The following is a 24,340-nucleotide window of genomic DNA, read 5'->3' as shown; positions in this document are numbered from 1 at the left end:
ATTATAGATCCTTCTGTCTTCCAGGTCTTTATTTTTGCTTCATTTCATTTTTAATAAATCCCATTTTGATTTTGAATACTCCATATGGGCTTAAATTTATAATCATTTACTTTTGAGATGAGGAGTTTTTTCCAGATTGAACATTATCTACCGTATACAGTTGGAGGGGTAGCTCTCATTTAGATCATGTTTGAAATAAATCTGTAGTCTGTAGTTTCAGTAACAAATAAAATACAAAAAAAAAAAAAATCATGAGGCATTTCATTTTTACATTTTTTTTAAATTTATTGGCCACCATTTCACGTTTTCCACATTAATTTGGATATGATGGAATGCTTCGTTAGGATTCCCCCTCCCACACCACCATCGCTGTTCAGCTGACATCACCTCGCTCTACTCAAGCTTCCCCTCCCTGCCCCACACTCACGCACACACACACACACACACACACACACACACACACACAAACACACTGAGGCAAAGTAAGGGTGCTGCGTAGAGCCAAAAGGGATGCAGGACGTACAGTATGGGTGAGGGGTGGGGCTGTTCCAACTGTTCCCTCCCCGCTTCAGATATCAGACACGTCTCTCAGACCGACCCGACCAGTAAACTTAACCAATCTCTGTTTGCTGTAGTAAACACATGAATCTCTGATTAGGCATGAATGCAGTGCAACCCATCAGAATCCCCCATACTCCCACCCACCAGGTCTGAGAGCGTCCACACGGGCCAACTCTGCCCCAACCGGGCCAAACTGGCAACAGCTGGGCACAATGGTACATTATTATTTTTTTTTTAAAAAAAGAAAAGATGACAAGTCCTAAATAATAAAAAAAACTCAAAATGAAAGCAATTAAATAAAATACGATTTTCCCCAAAAAGTTAACTTTGTTCCATTTAGAATAGAGTCAGTAGCCGCGCTGAAACGAGGAGACGGAACCGAAAGATTTGAGAATGAAGAAATGACAGACCCCCCCCCCACTGAAAGAAAGAAAATAATTGGTCTCGGCTACAGATGGGGGGCTCTTTGTGCTACACCATGGGGGTTATTTTAGTGAAAACATCTACAGGATGGCCCCTTTTCCCCTGAGAGATCAGTCCTTACAAAACCGTCACACAAACCTGTGGTCCAATCAGAGGGAGAAGAACACTGGCAGCAGCCCGCCCCCCCCCTTACATACAAACATAGGTTACAACGCTCGATTTGCTGATACCCACACTGAAGAAATGAACAGCAACGACTCTTGAAAAGGAGGGGGGCGTGTGGAAAAACAAACATTTTGAAAACTTGGATCTCAATGCCATTTTTTTTTTTCTTTCTTACATTTGGTTCAAAATATACAAGGCAGACAGCTGATGTGGAGCTTTGCAGACAAGGCATTGAGGTCTCCCACAGGAAATGGTGCACTGTTCCACAGGGTCCCGCCAGGTGGGACAAGACCAGTCTGAGCCAGAGGTTGGGAGGTTGCAGATGTGACAGGCAAGGAGGGGAGGTTAAAAAAAAAAAAAAAAAAAAAAAAAAAGCCCCGCCATGCCAATGATGGACTGACTAGCTGGCGGGCTGTTATCAGGCCAGCTTACTGACTGACTGAGGGGAATAATGAATGTTCACAGGACAGGGAAGGTCCACAAAGAAGTGAAGGTGGTGATGGTGACTGTTTGGGAGGGTTAGGGCGGGACTCGTCTCCTCTCTCCGTTTCTGCCGACGTTTACAACTCATCGTGTCCGTCGTCGTCAGTGCCGTCCTCACTATCGGAGTCGTCCTCCACGTCTTCCAAATCCTGCAGAGCAGAGAACAAGGGTTAGAGATTCAACAAGTCCAATTTGTTGGACTCGTAACCTGAGGTCAGCAAACCAAAACCTTTTAGTGGTCCCCCACACACGTTTTAAAACACGAGGGGACCGATCTTTCCAAGCTGTTGCACCCAGATTGTGGAATGCACTTCCCCTATTTCTATGGGGTTTGGACTCGGTGGAGACCTTCAAAAAGCAGCTAAAGACATTTTTATTTCAAAAAGCTTTTAATTAGACCAGGGTTTATTTTATGACTGTATTATGTTTTTACCTTGTAAAGCACTTTGTGACATATGTCTGTGAAAGGTGCTATATAAATAAAGTTTACTTACTTACTAATTTACTCTGTACCACAAAGGGTTTATAGGTTAAATATAAACTGTCAACATAAACCACTCAACGACATTAAAGGAACGCTTTAATTGAAAAATGCTGATATCTACTGATACAGTAAGACTTTGCTTATTGAGACAACTCAACAAATCCTGCTGGGGCTGCGACAAACTACCGAAAATAACCCCCGATGTCACCCTGAATCCCTTCATCACTAAACAAGACCTTGAGTCAACACCATCAGATACACAGCTCGCCATTTTGATGGCATCTCTGCTTTACAGGCATTTCTTGTGTCAAGTCTGAGGACAGGTGCGGTGAGGAGAGGTGTGGGATATGTGAAGATGCTAATGGTGACCGCTATGCTGCACGTGCTGCTTTTTTCCTGGAGGCTCAGGTCTCCAGGCGAAGCCCAGTAAACAGCGACAACAGCTGCAGGAGGCATTAGAGGACTGGGCTGCAATTAGACTTGTGTGAAGGGGGGGTGTGGTGGCAACAGTGGAGTGGGACGATGTCAGGAGAAAGTCTCCCATGCTAACGTGCACGCCAGAGTGACACAGGGAAGTACGGTAGAGTATCTCTGCATATATCGAGTTTCAGAAACTTCACCAAAGTCTTCATTTTCTTCAAGTATTTGAATCCATAGATGTCGTAATTCTGGCTTTTATCCAGAAAATGTAAACATACATTTTGATCAGCTGCTTACATCTGGGCAAGAAAACGGCTTTGCCTCAAACCTGCACCCAGACATCAGATTATTTGGACATCTACATCCGTGAAAGCTCAAACGCGATACCGGCGAGCATCTAATCGATGAGGTTCAACGGTGACCGCAAGAGTGCCGTCTGTGCACTTCAGAGCACCTCGGTTCAGAGGATCTCACCTCAGGTTCCAGGTCATCGTCATCATCTCCTGCGGGGGCACCGCCTTCTTTGCCGCCACTCTCCAGGAACTTGGTGAAGCCCTCAAGTGTTCTCTCACCGTTGTAGTCGATCACCTGCAGATGAGACGTCATTTCAGAAAGAAAACCAAGAAAGGAAGAGTCTCCTCTCACTGATGTGCAAACTAATCCTCATCCAAAAGACTTTTATTTCATTTGGGAAAACACTACAAATAAAATTGGAAATAAAATCTTGTGCACTGAAAACATAAATTTGTTCAAAGTTAAAAACTTTTCCATGTTTGTTTCTGAGAAATGCACAAAGAGCATTTAATTTGCTTTATTATTTTATAATGTCCAAAGCTGCTCTAGACACAGGACAATAAAAGCAAAAACGACAGACTCAACTTTTAGAAAACCAGCAAATTTAATTTTAGCATTTTAAATCAGACATAATCACGTCTGTCATTGCAGCCACCTCCAGACTCCGCTGCATGCTTCCACTAATCAGTGTCACAGGCTAATCTGCAGACTTATTATGCGGTGACCCTGGTATATAGCACTCATTTAAGATTCCTGAGAGAAAGTGGCACGAGCATGCCTGGCCAGTAAAGCGCAAAGCATGTGCAGGCCATCTTAAAGTGGGTGAAGCCATCGAGCAGGAATGCTCCAGAACCCCACACCAACATAATGCTGCAGAAACTTTCAGGAGTGGGCTCATGTTTCTGCACAAGGGTAACGCTGCTAAATCAGGAGGCAGTAATAGCACTGAGGTGACCTCAATAGCAATGATTTCAGATCCCAAAAACACAGCAAAGACATAAATAAGATTAGTGTGAGGGTGGAAATGGCTTCTCTCCGGCTCAGTGATCAGACAAAGGAGTTTCAGTCGTAACATGCCAACCGTTATTAAACCTGGTGTGGCGTTCGGGCCAGTGGGAATCATTTTCTAATGTTTATTAAAAAGTATTAGTATTTGTAGTCATTTGTTTTTAACTTGGATTCATCAGCTTTGGCTCATTTTCTGTGAAAAACAAAATAACCTTTACAGTGACCTATTAAAAAGGGGTGTTTGGATCTACTGGACAGACGGGACATGGAGATGTGGAGGTGCTGTAATCCCTCCTCCTGGCCTCATTTTTTTTTAACCCAAATGTGAACATAAATCCCAAATTCAACATTGTTCTGTACTCAGACTGAAACTATTGACCGACAAATAGGCCAGTAGCTGTTTTACAGTTTTACTGAGGTCACAGATCAAGGAAGGCCAGGTTTCATTTCCTTGTATAAACTCAGAACGTCCACGTCAGCCATCTCCATCTTTTACATACAGTCTGTTAAAGCCGTCAGCACTCACCTTGCGCTCTTCTCCTGCAGGGAAGAACTTCAAAGTGGGGAAACTGTGGACTTTGACAGCCTCAATCTCATTGGCTGTGGAGTCCATTTTAGCTACAATAGTGTCGGCGCTGTCCTTGTACTTCTCTCCCAGCTTCTCCCAGATTGGAGCCAGCTGTTTGCAGTGTCCACACCATGGTGCATCTAAATCACCACAAAGATTATTAAAAGAAAACCAGAATTTTAATGGTGAATAATTTTTTGATAAAAACAGTAACAGCTGTCAGCTCAGGGAAAACAATGCAACTTTTACAAAACGGGTTAAAAATGACACCCCAGGATAGAGTAAACAGCATCAGCGCACTGATGCTTACCAGCTACGATGGATATAAAGTAGCAGCTGACAAAATCCTTTCTGAAGCCACCGCAGGTTGTGTTTGAGTTGGGTTTGCGTGTCTGCAGCTATGTGTTGGAAGCCCGTCAATAGTGGATTCAATATCTAAGCTAACTTTAGCTAGTGTTGTTCACTGGGAGCAGAAAAGGCCCTGAGGTTACCTCTAACAGCCTGTGGACTGATTTTAAGGCCTTTCACCAAAGAGAGTCAAGGAAGGTTTAATTTTGTTAAAAGGTGTAAACTGCTCAGACACTAGCAGACATGTTTGCACTTATTTGTTTAGCATTTATTTGAAACCTCAAAATGTAATTCTATACTGCAGAAAGAAACTTTTTACTCAATATGCATAGAATGTTTTTCTTTTTATCTCAGTGAGTAAAATTCAGTTTGAAACACTTTACAGTATAAAGTTAGAAACAAGTAACCACCGAGTGTGCATGCCACGTGCAGCCTCGGCTTCATGACCTGGCTCTATCCTTCGGCTGGCTAGAAAAAGCATCACCTGTCAGGGAATATGGGGCCTTCCCTGATGTTCATACCTCAACATAAACCAGATATGGAAAAAATGCTCCAAAAATAGTGCAAATCTGGACAAGGATCACTAATAAACAATCCTACAGCTAAATTTAACCAGAGCTTTTCAGCATCAAGTGTCTGGTGGCAAATTAATTTGCAGAGAGCGTGCAAGAGTGAGCCTCGAGAATGAGCAGGTATCTGGCTTAGCTTGGGCAAAGCAAGACGATTTGAGTTTCAGACAAGGGGCTTTGCCAAATCTCGCACCCAAGAGAGTGACTGCAAAAATACCCCATCGCCCCAACAGGTGACCCGCCCCCCCCGACCTGCTTGCCCCACTTCTCATTTAAGGATATGGGAGATAAACACGCTGCACCATAAAATAAAAATGGTTGAAATGCAGAAAGAAGGGAAAGCTCTTACAGAATTCCACAAAGACGTTCTTGGAGGGATTGAAGGCGACATCCTCAAAGTTTTTGCCGACCAAAACCTTAACAGGGTTTTTGTCCCAGTCTTTAGGGATGTCCTGGCTCATGAGGTGGGGCTGTGAGAAACAGACAATCACTTCTTTAAAAAGCGAACTGTGGTTTGGAGAGAGTATTTAAAGCACATTCCTACAGGCGAGGATCACAGATACATTATGGCATTAAGCGGATTAAGGCTGTAAATGCTTGTAAGATTCCAAAAAGATGTTTGCACTCTGGATGTGGTCGTGCAATCGCCTTCACTATGTGATTTATGGAGACTGTAAAGTCCAAAATTAACATTTCTTGTGGCCAGAACATAAAGTCTATGTATAGCGGTGTCCCTCACCTTGAGTTTGCCCTCAGTGAACAGTTTGCAGAAGTCAGTGATGCTTTCTGCAGTGATGGCGTCGCTCTCTGGCTTGTACTTGGTCATCTCGTCCTCCAGAGTGATGAGGCGGATGGCAGGGCACTCCTCTTTCTTCAGGCCGAAGAACTCAAGGATTCGCTGGTTGTCGTCAATGTCGCTGTCGATGAAGATGAACAGGATCTGGACAGAAGAGAGGGCGGAGTCAGTGAATGATTTTACTCAAAATAGCCCTCCTGATGCGTGCGTCAAGGTGTATACAGGTACAAAGAGCCAAGTTTAAGAAGTGTGATTAAATGTTTGCCAACTTTGGATGTTTACTGGAGAAAAAACAAAAAACACCTTCAAAAAGAAAAGTTTTTCACCATCTTTACCAACAACATGTGTCTGCTTGGCTGAAAATACATTTTCAATGAAGTGTTTTCCTTGAGGTCTTCATATAAAAACACCCAAATCACACGTTCCTTCATTGCAGGTCACTGATGGCTGGCTCCCTCTGCCTTATTTTCTAGCATGATGGAGAATACCCACTCTTCCGATTGAGTGATGTGTATCAACTCTCAAAATTGCTTGTCCATGTGATTAGAGATAACCTCTAACCTCTAGGTTGGCTAATATAGCCAGCCACCTATTGACATTTGTAAACACCTATAATGTCCTTTATGGGCAATAACTGCAGACTTTATGGAAAATCCAGCATCTCAATCCCAAAAGAAAAACCACACTGCTGTCTTGATGGTACAATTTTGCACTTTACAGTGACAGCTTTGCCGTACCTGACCCTTGAATCCCTCTGCGGCCTTCTTAAACTGGTCCATTTTGTCCTGGAAGTCTGAGGCAGCTTTGGGCAGGAACATGAGGATGTGGGACTTTATGTCTCCGCCGAAGATTTTAGGGGCAGTCTGGAGAAAACAGTTTGACACGTGAGGAAAACATCTGGACTGTGGACAGCATTATGGTGTGAGAAAAAGGGATCTAAACGGTGTGAGCAGCCCCATCGATTACCTGCTCGGTGAACTCAATGACCAGGGGCAGCTGGTTGGCCTTGACAAAGGACAGAAGTGCTTCTTTGGTCAGCTCACCATCGAAGGTATTGCGCCCCTCATCAAACTGCAAAGAAAACATGGAAACATTATAGTTGCAAATATTACCCACCTGGTGTCACATCTAGTCTGCCTGTGAACACCGGACATAGATTTCCCAGACGAAGCACTTTAAAGTCGCCCGGTAACCCCCAGCAGACCGAAGAGACTTTTATCGGTTAAGAATAGCAGTGGTGCAGCTGTGCCAGGCAGCTCTTACTGGCACAATAGCAGAGAGGAAATTTGGCCTGTGGCGTACTGCCAGCCTGAATGGCACTGAAACTTAAGCTCCAAAATCCTCGGCCAAATAAACAAGCGAAAGACTCCCAGCTGTTTATTAAAACAGAGCCCCTGCTTTGAGAGCGTTTGCTTAAGAGCTGCCCACATGTCCGCGGTGTTTGTGCCAGTATGAAGTTACCAACAGGTTTCAGAGGCCATACAATGGCACGAGGAGGACTAAGCACTTGTACATGTGCCAAAATGAAAGATCACCCAATACCCTAAGGGCCGAAAACTTATGTTGTGAAGTTGCTTCATGTTGCAGCAACAAGGACTGCATGAAATTGTTTTTTTTAATTACAGATCACCTTCCAACTATCAAACACAAGGACAGAGCTGTCTGTTATTAATTTATTAAGTACACACTAGGGCTGCCACAAACGATTATTTTGATAGTTGACTAGTCACCGACTAATCAGATCATGCATCCATTAGACGTACGGCTTATTGCACCAGCAGCATCTGCTCTTATATAACTATCATTAGCTTACAGCTTTAAGTGTTTAAGGTATGTGCTAACTAAAAATAAAGACAAGATGATAGTTTATTAACTTTTAATGAAATTTGCAGATTGTATCGGTGAAGTTTAATAAACTCCTTGTTATCTAAAATATAACAGGACACCGGAGTATATTCTTGAGCATCTCACACTTCTGATAATCAGTTGTCTGCTTGACGTTTATTCAGCTGTGTAAAAACTATAACTTTAATCTAAGCCAAACCGATTTACTCAGGAACAAATAAAAAAGCCAAACAATAACATTTTTAAGTTATCTAAGTGACTTATATATCATGTTTAACCTGAGTAGCGAAAGTCCACGGTGGGTTTGAAAACGATTTGCCGGAGTCCGGTGTTCTCACGGCTCTAGTGAGTCTTGCCCCCGGCTAGCTATCGAGCTAGTGGGTAACAGACGTTTCCGAAAACGTCGGAGCGCTTTTGAAAATATGTGGCGTCTTGATAAACTGAGCAGATATTTGAGGTTTACACAGCTACATTCTCGCCTGAAAATATGTTAAACGTTTATTTTGTGACCCAGAAAGAATAATAAGAGTAATATTAAAACTAACTAGCTGCCGCCATTGTTGGAAACTGAGCTGGGCTGCGCTATAAATTCTGGGACACAGCTTCTTCTTCGGGGTTTAACGGCAGCTGGCATCTTTATACATGCAGTGCTGCCATCTTCTGTTTCAGTCCGTTATTACACTCTTAAATTCTACCACTTATTCCTGCGTCTTTTGTGATCTTACAAAGCTTCAAATGATGCGTCGACTATTAAATCAGTCGTCGACGATTTTGATAGTCTACGTAATTGTGACTAGTCGAGGCAGCCCTAGCACACACTGATGTCAGAAATAGGCCAGTAGCTGTCCTGCAGTGCGTGGACACACATGTGCAGTGTCACAGTTTAAGGTTAGGTTTGAAAATACTGTTATTGTGTTTGCAAGATTACTTTCCATCTATCAAGAGATAAAGCTGCTTTCCCGTCTCTGCTGACAGCATAAAGCTATGAAAAACTCAACATGCCATTGTTTAGAAACCTGAAGCTTCAGATAAGATAATTAAAACTGAAGCGTTCTAGTTAATTAGTAACACTTTGCTCCGAGTGTTCATATTCTTTTAGAGGTGGCTCTAAATACTGACAAACTGGCAGCACACGCAGGGCAAAATGTTCGACACCAGCCAAATCCACCCCCCCCCTTTATGGCATTTAAAAAAAAAAAAAAAAAAAACCCAGAGTGACACACTTCTCAAAAATAATGACGCTTGATGTGGTTTAAAGTTTTGGGTGCGATCACTACAATTAACCGGTGTGATTAAGCTGCCTGCTCGCCCTCAACTCAATTACTCTGTCATCAAACCGGATCTTGGCACCTTCTTTGTCTTAACATTGTTTGCTGTGCTGCAGCAGTTTAAGTTTAAGCTTTACTTCTTCTTTTACATTCGGCACTTGTTAGCAGTGCACGTGTGTTGTACCATCACAATTTACAGATGCAGCTATCTAACCGAGCTTCCTAGTGTCAGCTGTTTGTCATTTCAGCCGCCTTTGGCTCCAAAAAACTAACATGGCAGCAACCACTGCACCAAGGGTTAGTCCAGAAACCAACGCAAGGCATCACAGCAGCTTTTAAATTTGAGTCGAATTTCCAGGATTTGCTCATAGTTCAGATTTTGCTGTGTGAAAATGTTTCGGTTTCTTGAGTTTCAGTGTCGATCATTCCTCATGTAGACACCAAACATCTGAATAAACACGTTCAACAAAGTGACCAGGCAGGAGGTGCTGGCACATTTTACCAAACTGACAACCACTAAAACTAAAATGATATTAACTACATTATTTTAGCTTTAGGTACACATTACTGTTTCAGTTTTTTCTAAACTCTAGTTTGTTTTTATTTTAGTGAAAATGTTTTCATACCCATTTTTTAAATCAAGTAATCTGCCATTGTTTTTACATGTTCTTTAAATTTGAGCTCTTTTGAATTTCTTATGTAACCGACATGATTTTGAGGTTAACATTGACATCATGTGAACACACTTGGCCAATAAAACATCCACAGACTTTTCGTAACTGATATTTGCATTGTAATTGATATTGTAAATTTTCAGCGGTTTTCATTTCCATAGGTTCCTCGTGTTACATTGTTGCCAACGCACCACTTCTGAAAGATCCTCTGGACTTTGACTCAATCTGATGAATCAACAGGCTGACTGCACTGCAGATAACAAACTGATGAGATGGCTGTAGTTAATGACCTCTTGTGTAAATTATAGTGAGTTTTATTACCTATACAGGCTTATAGGAAGGCATTCAAATTACATGCATTCATCCTCTGCCTTTAGCCAACGGGAGCTGCTTGGAGGACAGACAGTAACCTAACAACATGCACGACCGTGAGGGCGAGCAAAGTGCACGTCTTAAACGTTCGAGTAGCTCAAACGAGCCAAGTTTAGCACCGGAGAGCGGATACTGGGGGTTCAACAGCATCAAATTACAGAGGTGTGGATCAGAGACACAGCTGTGGCGTCTTCTGCAGCTCCACTGTAAATCCTCACACATGAAAGTGTGTTTCACAGGCACAAACAACATATTTACAATGTATTCCGATTACACCTCAGATTGAGTAACAGCTTTAAATGAAGTCAGTAAGAGAGCTAAGTCTTCATGATGTCCTGTGAACACAGTTTGTCCACATGTTTGTGTACAAACAGACGCAAGAGAATATTTGAGAGTCACCTTCTTGAAGAGGACAACGCCGTCCTTGGACACTTCAAACTTGGAGTAAACGGCATCGTTGGAGGTCTTGGCGAAGGGAATGTCATCTATGGCCTGAGCTGCTTTTTCATAGGCCTGGGCACCAGCAGACTCTGCATCCTAAAAGACAAACAGCAATCCTCTGACTGAAACTTGCAGTAGCTTTGATTGCAACACGACAATATACATATACTTTTAAAGGAAAGGCAGGAATTAGGACTAATCTTCTGCTTTTAGAGATGATACCGTAAACACATTTCAGTTATAGAGATCCGAATCGCACCTTGAAGAATCCGATGACTGCCACCTCATTATCAGCGATCAGAGACTCTGCGTCGGTGACCTCATTCAGGGTGGCGACGGCAGGCCCTGTGCGCTTCTTCAGCCAGTTGACGATGTCATCTGCCTGCCTGCCAGCTGAAACAAAACAGTAGTTCAGGCTCTTTAGTTTGGATTTCAATAGAAATAGCTGCTCTTGAGTGGGGGGAAAATGGGTACATGAATATTAATTTGAAAAACCTCCATATGCCTGCCTCTTCTTTGCCCACTTAGTTGAACCTGAGCTACGAGTCAAGCAGTGCTAAATTTCATTTAATTTAGATGAGCTGTTAGAATATTGTTGAAAGCAGTTTTGTAAGAGCCAAACCGTTACCCAAACAGTCTAACTTTAACCAGCAACAGTCTTAAACAAAATGAAGCCAACACCAGTTCCTCTACTGGCCATTAAAGGCTCCATTAATTCCCATAAACGTCCAACTTCACAATACACAAAAAAGGCCCGTCAGTAAAGTTTCAAAAATTTATATTTTCATAAATCTTACATGACACAAATTACCTGGGATCTGTGTCTGTGCAGCGCACCTGTACGTTTTAATAAAGGCAGCTTGTCAACAATGAACACTAGCATCAGCTGATTACGTGGCACTCTACCATCTCAACCAAGCATGATTTTAACATTAAAAAAAACAAATATGTTATTATAAATAAAAATAATATACCGGCAAACAAAATACCAACTTCATTCTTTACATTGCATGCATGCATGTTTTTGTATTGAGGACATACCCTACAATCTGTGCATATTTTATTTAATTTGTCCTTTTTGGCCTGAATTTGTTTCCGTTACAGGAAACCACTCACGTCATCAAGAGTTTTAAGAAAGGTGCAATCTGCATGCTGAACAGGGACAATCGCATTTTTAAAGAGTTTATTCTCACAATCTCCTCTTTGTATCCCCAAAAACATTAGTAACACTATGCCTAAAAGTTCAGTGCACCAATTAGTTTTAAGTACAAAACTATTTAAAAGCACCAATGGATCAGGCAGACCTTGAAATTTTTGGGGGGCGTGAGATTGAAGTGAATTTGCACAGCACTCCCTGTGGTCACACGTAACACACGGAGACAACCCGACTCGCTTTATGGGTGTGAACACTTAAGCGCCTTTGCCAGTTAAAATTTTTGCACTTCTGCAATTTCTGAAACCTAACTGCTCTTTACAACTTCAACTCAGGCTCAGTCGTTTCCCCTTTCATATTTAAGTACCTCAGCAGTTTAATCACCACTCAATGATTGAAAAATATAAAACTGTTTGTGAGGCCGTTAAAACATGTTTACTTTCTGTGGGTTTTACTAAAACTGGACTTAAAAGAGGCTGGACTTGTGATGCAACAGCAGTTTCACTATGAAAACGATGAGGCGATTCAGCATGTAGTCTTTATGCAGCACTTTGAGGTTTCAGGCAGTGCGTGGGAGACGGGAGGCGGCTTTTTTTTATTTTTTTAAGTCAGAGTAGTCGTTTCCACAAAAGCACTTCCCAACCTGCTCTCTTCTCCTCCAGCTGAAAACTGAGTCAGGCCAGCAGAGGAGACGTGAAGAAATGCACATACCTCGACCACGTCCCAGAGGCAGCGTGAGGGGAACGTGCGGAGCAAGGCCCGCCCACTGCCCGTCTAATGCAGCCGATTGGCTGGCTAATGTTTAGGCTGCTGTGCAGATCATATTACTTAGGAGTCACTCGGGCCGGCTTCAATAATTTAATCTAAACCCCTAACCCTGTCATAACATCATTTTTATGACATAATAGTGAGTCACTATCCTGAGACAGAACTTACTTAAGATTACATCATTTCAAAGAGCATTGAAGGAGAAAAGTCAAAGCAGCAATGCACCATCAGCTCAGTATTTTAGCACCAGCTGAGAAACATGATGAATGATGCTAAAATAAATACTATAAAAGTAGATGTGTAGATGTGATTCTTGCTAAAGCTAAAAAATAAACAAATAAAGTGAAAGTCAACAGTTTCTAAAACTACTACAAGCTACTTTCAGGTGCTCCCTTATTCACAGGAGATCGTCACAGCGGGTAACTCTGCACATTTGGCAGATTTTTACACCGGTGCCCTTCCTGAAGCAACCCCCAGGGGATTGGTGTCTCCTCCCAATACTACAAAGACAAGTATTGTAGAAGTGCAACAAAGGATAAACTTCAGATTTCTCATCAGTTATTCCCAAAGTGTGTAGTTCATATAAATTTCATCATGAGGCAGAAATTAAACTAAAGTATGAACATTTAGAATATCAGTTTGTGTTGTGCTGTTTCTATTATACTGCACGTAAAACAGGTCGGTGGAATGAACCAGATCTTCATACAGTTTTGTGTATACCAATTTATCTTCTTCACATTTAATTAAAGTGTTCAATTATATATTTATGTTTTTTCTGGTTGTTGACACTTCAGAAAAACTAAAAACAATTGAAATAATAAATTTCTCCACATGAAACTATGATACGACCATCTGGTTTAACCACAGGATGATTATAATTTACTTTAAGAGTCCGCTGGTACAGATAATAAGGCCTGTGATTCCTGCACCGTGCCATCCTTTATGAATCAGCTACTGATAATCAAAGCTGATGTTTCTGCTTAAATATGAAAAATGATCAGGTGATGGATGAATCAGGAAGGACATTGTGTAACTGATAAGACTCGATCAGGAAGCTGACGTGGAAGTTTGTCATCATTTCCATAAGTCCATCCTTCCCCGAGCTGACGGGGACCTATGCAAGTAGTTGACCAGATGACTAAACGTTACTGCACTCGCTACACTTAAATGATTCTTGTTTTATAAACAGCATGGATGTAGACTTCTTTCTACGAGGGCTCTGGTGATCCTACTCCAGAAATGTTTTAATCCACCGTTCCGTTTTATATTAGGCCGTTTGCGTGTCTTGATTTGGCAGGAATTCTGCTCGTGTGTGTATGCGACACCTGTTCACAGCAATGAAACTTCCTAATTATTTAGCAAATGTTGGCTTTTATTAGCTTGTTTATGCAACATTTCTACTCCTGTACAAAAGATCTGGGCCTTCCTTGTGTCTGTGTTTTGGTTTGACTGTTAGGAATAATGTTCTTCTGATGTTATCACGTCTGAAAACAAGGACATTCTACATTTAGCATGGGGCCCACAAACAAGAATACCTGTAAACCCCCAGAAACAGTCACTTATAACTTAATTGGCTTTGACCTCTGAAAAATTCCCAATGCTGGAGCTTCTGTTCCTTTATGTTTGTCATCCTGCTTGTATAGGATAAAGGTATAATCATCTCTTAGTTTACTCAGATTGCACAGAGTGTATATTTGTTAATAATTTGAATCATTTTGGATAAGGATAAGTGTAAGATAATGGGGAATTTCAGTTTTTACTTTATAATTTGTTTAGTGTAAGATTTACAGTTAAATTGTATTTTTTCTTGCCTTATTTAATTTTTACATACTGTTCCTTTAACACACGGTAACTGTGCACGGGGGGAGCGTTTTGCGACGGACAGTGTGGAGCAACGGGGGGCTTTAACTAGCTGTGGAGAAAAACAGTTTCTTACCGTGTTTGTAGTGTACATGAGCATTCAAACGGATCACTGTATTTGTGGATCACTGTGGAAATAAATGTTTGCCTGTTTGTTTTTCGACAACAAGCGGACTTTGTGGATTATGTTCAACTGCACTAAGACACGCGTACGGCCCGACTACCAGCTAGTGCTTCCGCGGTAATACTGCTAGAACAGAGGCAGTACAGACACTGATAACCAAAGCAGATTCATGACGGTCATCGAGTACAGACTCACTGCTGAAGTAAACGAGATACTTTCTCGTTTTAATAATCATTTATGCTCGCTGTTATAGTGCGAGTAGCCGCTGCAGTATGCTCCTTAATGACACGTGTCACCCCCAAGGTAATGTGTCCCTTTGTATAGTCTGAATCTCTGAACTTTAGTACAGATATAATTTAAAAATGGACACAGTCACCTCTGTCTTTAATCCAGCTGCAGCGGCACAAAATGCCAAGTTACAAAGGTCGAGAAGGCCACGACCAGCTGAAACGGCAGCTTGACGCCGTGTGTATGTGAATAACTCAGTGTTAACAGTTTAAATTCTTTTACTTTTTCCCCACCTCCTCCCCTCACTCCTATTTTAATTACTTTGACATCAGCAGCAGGAACAACTATGGTCCACCCCAATTTTTAAACTAAAACTTATGAATGAAACGCATCCATCCCCACTCACCTGAGTACTCTTTGGGAGATTCCTTGTCGCCACCCTTGAAGAACTTGATGGTGGGGTATCCTCGGACGCCGTACTCTTGGGCGAGTTCGGTTTCCTCTGTGGCGTCCACTTTACCCAGGCGGATGTCTGAACTCTCTGCCTTCAGCATGCCAGCAGCCTTGGCATACTCTGGAGCCAGGGCCTTGCAGTGACCGCACCATGGGGCATCTGAGGAAACCACACAGAGAAAGGTTTGTATTGCTGCCGAGAATGATATCAGATCATAATGGTGGAAAACAAAAATGTGACAAAGAACAACAGACCACATGAGAATTTGTATTAATCAGCAAATTAAAAAGCTACATTCATCCAAACTATCCATCGGCCATTTCCGCATCATCTTCTGTCCTTGGGGATGGTTGATTAAGATTTAATTTGTAGTCAGTTCTGATTATAGGTTCAGTTCTTTAGAGAATATTTTACTGATGCCAGATCTTTTCTGTGGAGCTTAGTTTTGTTTTGTTTTTTTGCCTCAGTGCTTCTGTGATGAAAACTATGTAGAGACTGTAGAAAGTCTATTGAAATAGGACTTGTATGTTCAAAAGCTCAACTGCAATGAGCCTTTTTGCAAAATTGTTGCTGTCAGAAAACGACAGCAGCACTGATGCTCGAGTGCCTGGAGGCAGTCAATCCTGATTGATAGGACACTCCAAAGCAGTTCTGAATTTCCATCCCCATTTCATCTCTTGGATCCAGCTTCACAAATTTGTACAATTTGATTTTTGCTCAAGGATGGTGTGTGAGTGGGATTAAAGTATTTGAGTCTCCCTTTGCTTGGCACAAAGGGATAATAAAGAGGTTTTCCTAAACAATCAATTCTGTTTATCATCATTTAAACAAACAAAAAAAACAAACATGGCCAATATAGTGTCCTGTTATTCTATAGCAACTTAAAGTGAAATTAGCAGCTTTCTTAAAGGATGCTTGTACTTTTAATGATTCCCTTAAGGATCCATAATATATCTGTATGTGGATGAGGAGGCTAGGTTGGTGGTTCAATCCCTGACTCCTTCAGTCTGTATATTAAACATTAGGGGTGGGGGAAAAAATCGATACTGTGTAGTATTGTGATATTTTGTTTGCTAATAATGTATCGATACAGGGACAGCAGAAATCGATATTTTGTTACAAAAAAAGTTTGTGGACTGCTCTGACTTCAGAGCATGTTGATCCTTTTTCTGAGCAAGAATCCTGACATTCCTTCACTGTCCAAATGTGTTTAACTTTTTTATGGCAGCAATAAACATGACAGTTTACTTATTTTAATTTAAGACATGTTTTATTTTAATTAAGTTTAAAACTTTTATTTAATGTAAAATTATATTTTGTTTTAATTTACTTTCAAATTCTTCAGTTGCTGAAGGGGCTGCATAGTTTTCATAAACTGCATAGTTCAGAATAGCTATAATTGTACCAGATGGTTACATTCAGTTAAGTTGGACTAGACTGTAATACAAACTGTTCAGTTTGTCAACAATAAAACTGACATGAGAGAAAGACTGAGTGTGAGACTTTGTTATTAGATAAAATAAATATAGATAACGTTTACCTTTATGTACAGAATCTGAATATAGCAAAATATTTTAAAAAATTGCAATAATATCGTATCGTGCGTTAAGTATTGTGATAATATCGTATTGTGATAATATCGTATTGTGGGATGTATGGTGATTCCCACCTCTATTAAACATCCTTAGACAAGATACAGAAATCAGAGTTAAGATGGTGTGCGAGTGCCTGACTTAGTGTGGCTCATAGTAAAAAAATACTTTCCATGCTCAGTTAGAAGGCACCATTGAAATATCACTCATTTACCAAAATAAAAAAATTATGAAACTGGGAGGTGTGTGTGAGAGAGTGGGGGGTATTGCAAGAGAAAAACCTTTTCCAACATTAAAGTTGCACATTTAAACGTTTCCAGGATTAAAAAAACAATAATAATAATAATAATAATAACTTGAAGACTAAGATCAGATAATCTTAGATTATAAAGACAATTTTGCTGAAAAACAAAACCTTGTGTGTGCCTCTCTCCTCTTGTTTCACGTTCAGTCGCGAAGTGTACTCATACACTTGGAACAGATAAACCTGCTTATCAGAAAGGCCACGTCAACTAATGACCTCATTGTTTAAACGTATTGACAAAGAACCAAACTTCCTTGTACCACTCGGGTCATTACAAACACATACAGTTGAACTTTTGTGAAGTACACGTCAACCTAGCTCCATGCACGCAGAGATCCCGCCCCGCTGAGGAGGACGTGGGCAACAAAGCCCTTCATCCCTCCCATCCCGAGAGCCGAGTAGTCCAATCAGCTGTCACACACTTTGTGAAAGAGGTCAACAATCAGACAAAAGTGAAGCGGGACGGGCCTGCAAAGCCCAAACTAACCAGTTTAATAAGTCAATTCAATCGGTGGAGGTGCAAGAAAAGCGAAAGCTACCGCATGAAACCGCAACAGCCGATCGAAACCCATCTTGACCCATTTATTTGCTCTCCACCATCCCAGCTTTCCTGCATTTTACAATTTGGCGATTCAAATTAGGGGGAATTTTGTAACAATAATAAAAAAAAAAACTTGCTATATTTCCCCGATTATAAGATACACTAAATACTCAGAACTAACACAGACTTCTCTAACTTCAGAGAAAACCCACTGCCTTTTGCTATGTGCACAGCAACTTCCTCAGACACCCCCAAAGGCCCAATTTAAGGCGTGCAAAAAAACCCTTTGTGGCCTTAATAATGCTCTTAAAGCAACAGATGGATCTTAAGTACAGCACTGCACAATTTCTATACAATTCACCAGAGATAAAGCTAATTTAAGGAAATACTATATTCGCACAGATGTTACAAACTGGTTGAGGTTTGCAGAAAATAAATCTGAGGGTCACAGCCAAGTTTTGCCTCCGCGGCAGAGTCCCGTTACACTTCGGTGTTAGCTTGACTAATTTTACCATCACAGCGAGAAAACAGCTCGATGATCAAGGCTCTCTGTTTCATTAAAGGAATAACTACAGCAGCTCTGCAGCTCGGTGAATTACAGTCACGCATGAATGCAAAACCAAACCCAACGTCGGTGAGTTAGCTAACCAGCAGCAACTTATCTCAAGTGTCAAAGTTTAATGCTAACATTATGTCAGGCTCAACTCGGCTAGCTTAGCTCTGCACGAGCTGAGACCGCAGCGGGAGGCTTAGCTTGAGCTGGAGACCTTTTAAAGGCAGTCAGAACCACTTACAGAACTCAACCAGGATGTTGGGGTGAGCCTGGAGAGCCTCGTCGAAGTTACTCTTCTTCAGCACCAGGACATCTTCTTCCTCGGCTATCTCAGCGTTGATGGCCACAGCCAGTGTGCAGAAAATCAGAAACTTCAACATCGTCGCCGTCGAGTTTTCTTCCCTAAAATAGACGAAAGGTTCAGACGAGCTCGGCTACGGCTGGGGTGGAGGAACAGGTGTTAGTTTCAGGTCCGTTTCCCCTCGTTTAAGGTTGGGAGAGTAGCTGGTATTTTGTGTCTACCGCTACTAACGTGGCAGTGCACGCAGAAACCGGAGGGTCAGGCGTAGTGCGCATGCGCCTTTATGAGGCAGAAAGCAGTTCGTGTTGAATTGTGACTGGATCGCAGCGGGCTGCACCTGGAAGTGAAAGAGAGGCGCTCCCTGCACACATCAGTCCGCCGAGAGCAGGAAAACTGGATGGGAAGGTTTTAACTGCCTACACTTTTTAAACAGGGAAACAAACTCAACTATGTAATCATATTTTATAGATTTACTTTATTAGAGCATATTACAGCGCACGAACCACAAGTACAATATGTGAAATACAGTATAGTGAAACATCGGAATTCACTGAATGCCTTTTCTTTTTTTTGGCTCTTGGCTGTGGGGTGAATATGAGTGTAAACTGATGCAACCAGCTGGGGGTTGGAAACTGGCTGTTTGCAAAGAGGACAGAGCAAAGTCTGAATGATGACTAACGCTTATCTGCCACACTGATTTTTACATTAACACCTCCATTGCAGCCTGGTTTGACAACAAAACTGAACAAATAAACGGGACTTTCTGTACTCACTCTGGATAATCCCCAGAACGCTGTGTCAATAGTTGGTGAAAGGGAAATCTGGTGGGATGGTGCTACAGAAATCTTTGCAATACACATATTTTAAACCAAATAAAACCAAAACTGCTGCGATGGTGAGATACGGGCATACATGAGAACATTACTTATGAAAATCAGTCATTTGAGAAAATTTTAGTGCATGTTTTACAACTTTCTTTACTAAGAAGTCAGGACACACTGTAAAATGTCAAGAAAAGTGCAATGTGATTATCTGTAAATTATCAAAAGCCCTTTAGTTGATTCAAACCAGATGAAAGACAATGTTTATAGTGAGAATTGTTCTTTTTTTTTTCAAAAATCATGCTATTTTAAAAAAAATTATTCCAAAAAAACATTTTAAATATGTTATGAGGCATGTTTACCACTGTTTTGCATCACTGCGTCCAGGAACGGATGGAAATCAGTTCCTGGAGATTCAAAGACAAATGTTTTCACATTTTTCAGTGCATCTTAATTCATATTTATTGCTCTATAGTTGCAAGCATGCAGTTTAGATCCCAGACACTCTCTTTTATTGAATATGTGCAGAATGAAGTTTTGCATTGTCTTCCTGAAAAGGTGTCATCTAGATGAATGCCATTATATGTGGTTGCAAAACCTGTATGTATTGTTCAGCAGATTTAGTGCCACGTGTACTAATGCACCCGCAGTCACAGATACTGGCTGTTAAACTGTGTGCTAGTAACAAGCTGGATAGTTTATCCTGAGATGAGCTGACATGAGCATTAAAAACAACCTACTGTGGAATAAAATATTAAAATAATTATTGTGACAAAACAAAACTGGCTCAGGGGGTAAAGCATGCACCATTGAAAAGGAGAAGTAGATAAAAAAATAGAAAAAAAGGGAAAATGACATAAAAAGAACAGCCTAAAGTTCACTTTTTTTAAGTATTACTTTTGTAGTTTTAAATGAGTATTCCTGAAACACTGCTATGATTTCCGGAGCAGAATAAAGTGTGTTTTCAGTGCAGTTCTGTCTGAGGGCCTGAACATCATGGCCAGTTAGAAAAGTTAACAGGGAATCTATACGAAATTGCCACAATAAACTGGTGAAATTGACATTACAAACCTTTTCCTGAAGTTTTTGTAAGTGCTCCCTGTTGGTAGTCAACATTGGAGTTACATGATTTTTGTCTTAGCAGCACAGATGAGTTCACTAGGAGGAAACATCAACTTCACACATTCATCTTTATGCGCTCCAAGCAGACATTTTGGCGATTCTTAAAAGAATATAATGGCCAGACTGCTTCAAGCTGACAGTTACTGCAACAGTTAAAACCAATAACCGCTGGTTACAACCAAGATATTCATATCGTGTCAGACCTTGATGGGCTACAGCAGTAGTAGACCACACCAGCTGCCACTCATGTCAGCTAAGAACAAGAAACTGAGGCTAAAATTCACATGGGCTCAACAAAATTGCCAGACTGAAAAGACTTTGCTTGATCTGCTGACTTGCGATTTGGATGGTAGGGCCAGATTTTTCATGTAAACAACATGAAAGGAGGGATCCATTCTGCCTTGTATCAATAGTTAAGGCTGGTGATGATTGTATAATGGTGTGGGTGATATTTTCTTGGCACAGTGAGTATTATTTAAACTCAACAGCGTCTGTAAGTATTGTTGCTCACCATGTCCATCGCTGCATCACCACAGTGTATTCATCGTCTGATGACTGCTTCCAGCAGGATAACACACATGTCACAAAGCTTAAACTTAAAGTGTCCCAACTTTTTTGGAAACAGTGTTGAATTTGCTAGTATCAGTAATTAGTTACCATATTTTAAATATTGGCATTAATAGGATTATTTTTAAACTATCATTTCAACTTGGTGCTTTTTTAAACAAAGAGACGATGCTTGGTTAACTGGCAGAATTTAGACGTTTACTTGAGAAAGCCAGTGAAAAAAACTGTGTTACTGCAGCTTGAGGCACAAACAACAAATGCTGCTGAGGACAAAGAGAAAGTTAAAAAGTTCAAGAATATACGCAGGACACTTTGGCATGTTTTTATCGCAGAGAGCGAACTTCATCTGCAGGTCACTTCGAATATTTTATATAAACAGATCTGTTCATGGCACCACAGGGTTTTTTGGATATACTGTATGTTGCAGGTGTCTGTGCAGTATAATATATGAATGCATCAGTGAGGAACGAGAAAAGCAGTTCAGCAGGTGTAGTCGGTGCTTATGTTTGGAAACACAGGTTCGACTGGTGGAGGTTAAGAAAACATTTTAAAAAGAGGGTGCAGCCAATTCTGCTAAAACCATAACGCAAACAGTTAACGATTAGGAAAGATAAATATGTGCACACAATCAAACAGGCAGCATGTGTAGTTTTCTTATTATAGGTCACAACTCGCTTGGTTAGACTCCCAGATTGCTAAAGCAATGACACAACTGTCACATCCTCTATCACAGTAGCTGCAGGCACACGTTTATTTTATACAATCATACAAAGCCGGTACTTATTTGAGGCCAAACTGAAATACATTACCCATTCAAATGCAGAATAAATGAACATCTGGTGGTGAGTAAGCACTATAAAATGTAACAATGTGGAACATTATATCTAAATTATAGGGTCTTTCATAGCTCAGACTGGTCTCTGATAGAGAAGAGTAAATTGGTAAACCACTCACAACTTCACAACTTCCACCAGGAAAGGATTTCATTAGGAAGTATCAGTTTTGTCAAAAAAAGATGTGATCCAGAAGTATTTAATTCAATTCAATTCAATTTTATTTATATAGCGCCAAATCACAACAAAAGTCGCCTCAAGGCGCTTCATAGATACAGAGAAAAATCCAACAATCATATGACCCCCTATGAGCAAGCACTTTGGCGACAGTGGGAAGGAAAAACTCCCTTTTAACAGGAAGAAACCTCCAGCAGAACCAGGCTCAGGGAGGGGCGGGGCCATCTGCTGCGACCGGTTGGGGTGAGAGAAGGAAGACAGGATAAAGACATGCTGTGGAAGAGAGACAGAGGTTAATAACAGATATGATTCAATGCAGAGAGGTCTGTTAATACATAGTGAGTGAGAAAGGTGACTGGAAAGGAAAAACTCAATGCATCATGGGAATCCCCCGGCAGCCTACGTCTATTGCAGCATAACTAAGGGAGGATTCAGGGTCACCTGGTCCAGCCCTAACTATATGCTTTAGCAAAAAGGAAAGTTTGAAGCCTAATCTTGAAAGTAGAGATAGTGTCTGTCTCCCAAATCCAAACTGGAAGCTGGTTCCACAGAAGAGGGGCCTGAAAACTGAAGGTAATGTGTGGGGACTCAAAAACACAAAGAGACTGGTGTTTAACCCCATAAACACCCTGAATTTTTAAAATGTTCACATTAAGAACACTCCCACATTTGTTCTGTAACAGGGCCTCAGCAGTAAGTTCCTAATAATCAACTTTGGCAGAAGTTTGAGATTAAAATAAGTAATCTTGTCCCCATCGCTGCGTTCGAGTGAGAGTTTTAACCTCCTAGGACCTGGTGTCCACATATGTGGACATCACATTTTGGGTTATTTAGACCAAAATACTACATTTTGCTCTACAAGGGCCTGATATCCACTTGCAAGGACATTATACTGCTACTGTTCTATCAAAATTTTTAACGAATATCCTCATATATGGCTCTTATTTTTCTTAAAAACAAAAATAAGGTAAAAATAAATCTGGTAATTCTTTGTTTTTACATTCATCGGGCCCCAATATGCCAAAATATCAAAGAGAAATTAAAAATGCATGCCGTGGAAGAGTTTGGGTCTTAGCAGGTTAAAACTGCTGCAAAAATAAATTTCATTCTAACTAAACAGAAGTGTATGTTGGACAGTAGATGTAATGGTTCTAACAGTGATTCAGTGATACTGACACATGCCACTGGTCCTAAACCGTTTCTAAAAAAAGAAGGAGAAGCAGCACAACAATTCTGCACTCGTTTAGTCACAATAATACAAGCGGGAGCAATAATCATGCCACACTCTGGAACCTTCGAAACAGGGTGGCAGGTTGACTTTTGATAACAGATATGACCTGATACTGCACCTCCAGCGTGGAAACAGTCAAAACAACACAAGCTGATATAAGCTGACAGACTATAGTCTATATATGGACCTAGATCCAAAATATTAGATTCTAAAAGACTTATAATAAACCTTGATAGCTTAATTTTTTACTGTTAAAGTGTCATGTCAAATCAAAATTGCATTAGAAACAACTTATAGGACTACACATAATAAGATGACTCATGATGACCAAGGCAAAAGTCAGAACATTATCCAGACTGGCTGATGTGAGGAGCCTCTTTATGCCTTAATTTTCTGACATGCTTACGCAATCGCTGTTAACGCCTCTTAGTTTCCTCAGAGTTCTCTATCTGATAACCGATGAACGTGGGATTAGTTCCCTTCCGTTAGTGACCGCTCATGTTTTTCTAGTTTCTAAAAGTAGAATGGGAGGCAGAGCCTTCAGGGATCAGGCCCCTCTACTCGGGAACCAGCTCCCAGTCAGGATTCAGGAAACAGACGCACTCTTTACTTTTAGGATCAGGCTTTAAACTTTCCTTTTTATTAAAGCTGATGTTAGTGTTGAATCAGGTGACCCTGAACTGTCTCTTAGTTTCTGCAGAACTTCCCATGATGCACTGAGCACTTCTTCACTCACCTCTTCTGATTCCTCAGCTGTTGATACATTTCTCTACACCTTACTGGTCACTGCAGATGGCTGCCCCTCCCTGAGCCTGCTGGAAGTTTCTTCCTATTAAAAGTGATTTTTTCATTCCCACTGTTGCAAAATGGCTACTCATAGGGTTTCATTTGATACCTGAGGTTTTCTCCAGAATCTTGTACAGTATTAACCACTTTGAGGTTACTGTTGTTGTGATTTGGTGCTATATAAATAAACTCGATTCAGTTTCCTG

The 24,340-nt window shown here is 41.0% G+C and overlaps 2 protein-coding genes across 2 annotated transcripts in view; one reads left to right on the top strand and one right to left on the bottom strand.

Moving 5' to 3' along the window:
• Positions 1–24,340, top strand: part of LOC102781677 (integrin alpha-L-like) — a 69,130-nt gene that overhangs the window by 6,457 nt on the left and 38,333 nt on the right. The gene's annotated exons all lie outside the window — the stretch shown is intronic.
• p4hb (prolyl 4-hydroxylase, beta polypeptide) lies at positions 259–18,870 on the bottom strand. Its single transcript, XM_087842159.1, has 11 exons — positions 18,538–18,870; positions 15,259–15,465; positions 10,979–11,112; positions 10,678–10,815; positions 7,086–7,190; positions 6,857–6,982; positions 6,063–6,263; positions 5,673–5,793; positions 4,365–4,546; positions 3,011–3,124; positions 259–1,781 (listed from the first exon to the last, which is right to left on the bottom strand). Exons 1-11 carry the CDS (start codon positions 18,674–18,676, stop codon positions 1,710–1,712), a joined length of 1,539 nt encoding a protein of 512 aa, XP_087698285.1. The 5' UTR covers positions 18,677–18,870; the 3' UTR covers positions 259–1,709.

This window comes from Neolamprologus brichardi, chromosome 6, assembly GCF_056152115.1.
Source record: "Neolamprologus brichardi isolate AB-2024 chromosome 6, ASM5615211v1, whole genome shotgun sequence".
Classification (NCBI taxonomy): domain Eukaryota; kingdom Metazoa; phylum Chordata; class Actinopteri; order Cichliformes; family Cichlidae; genus Neolamprologus; species Neolamprologus brichardi.
This window is presented reverse-complemented; position numbering and strand designations above follow the sequence as displayed.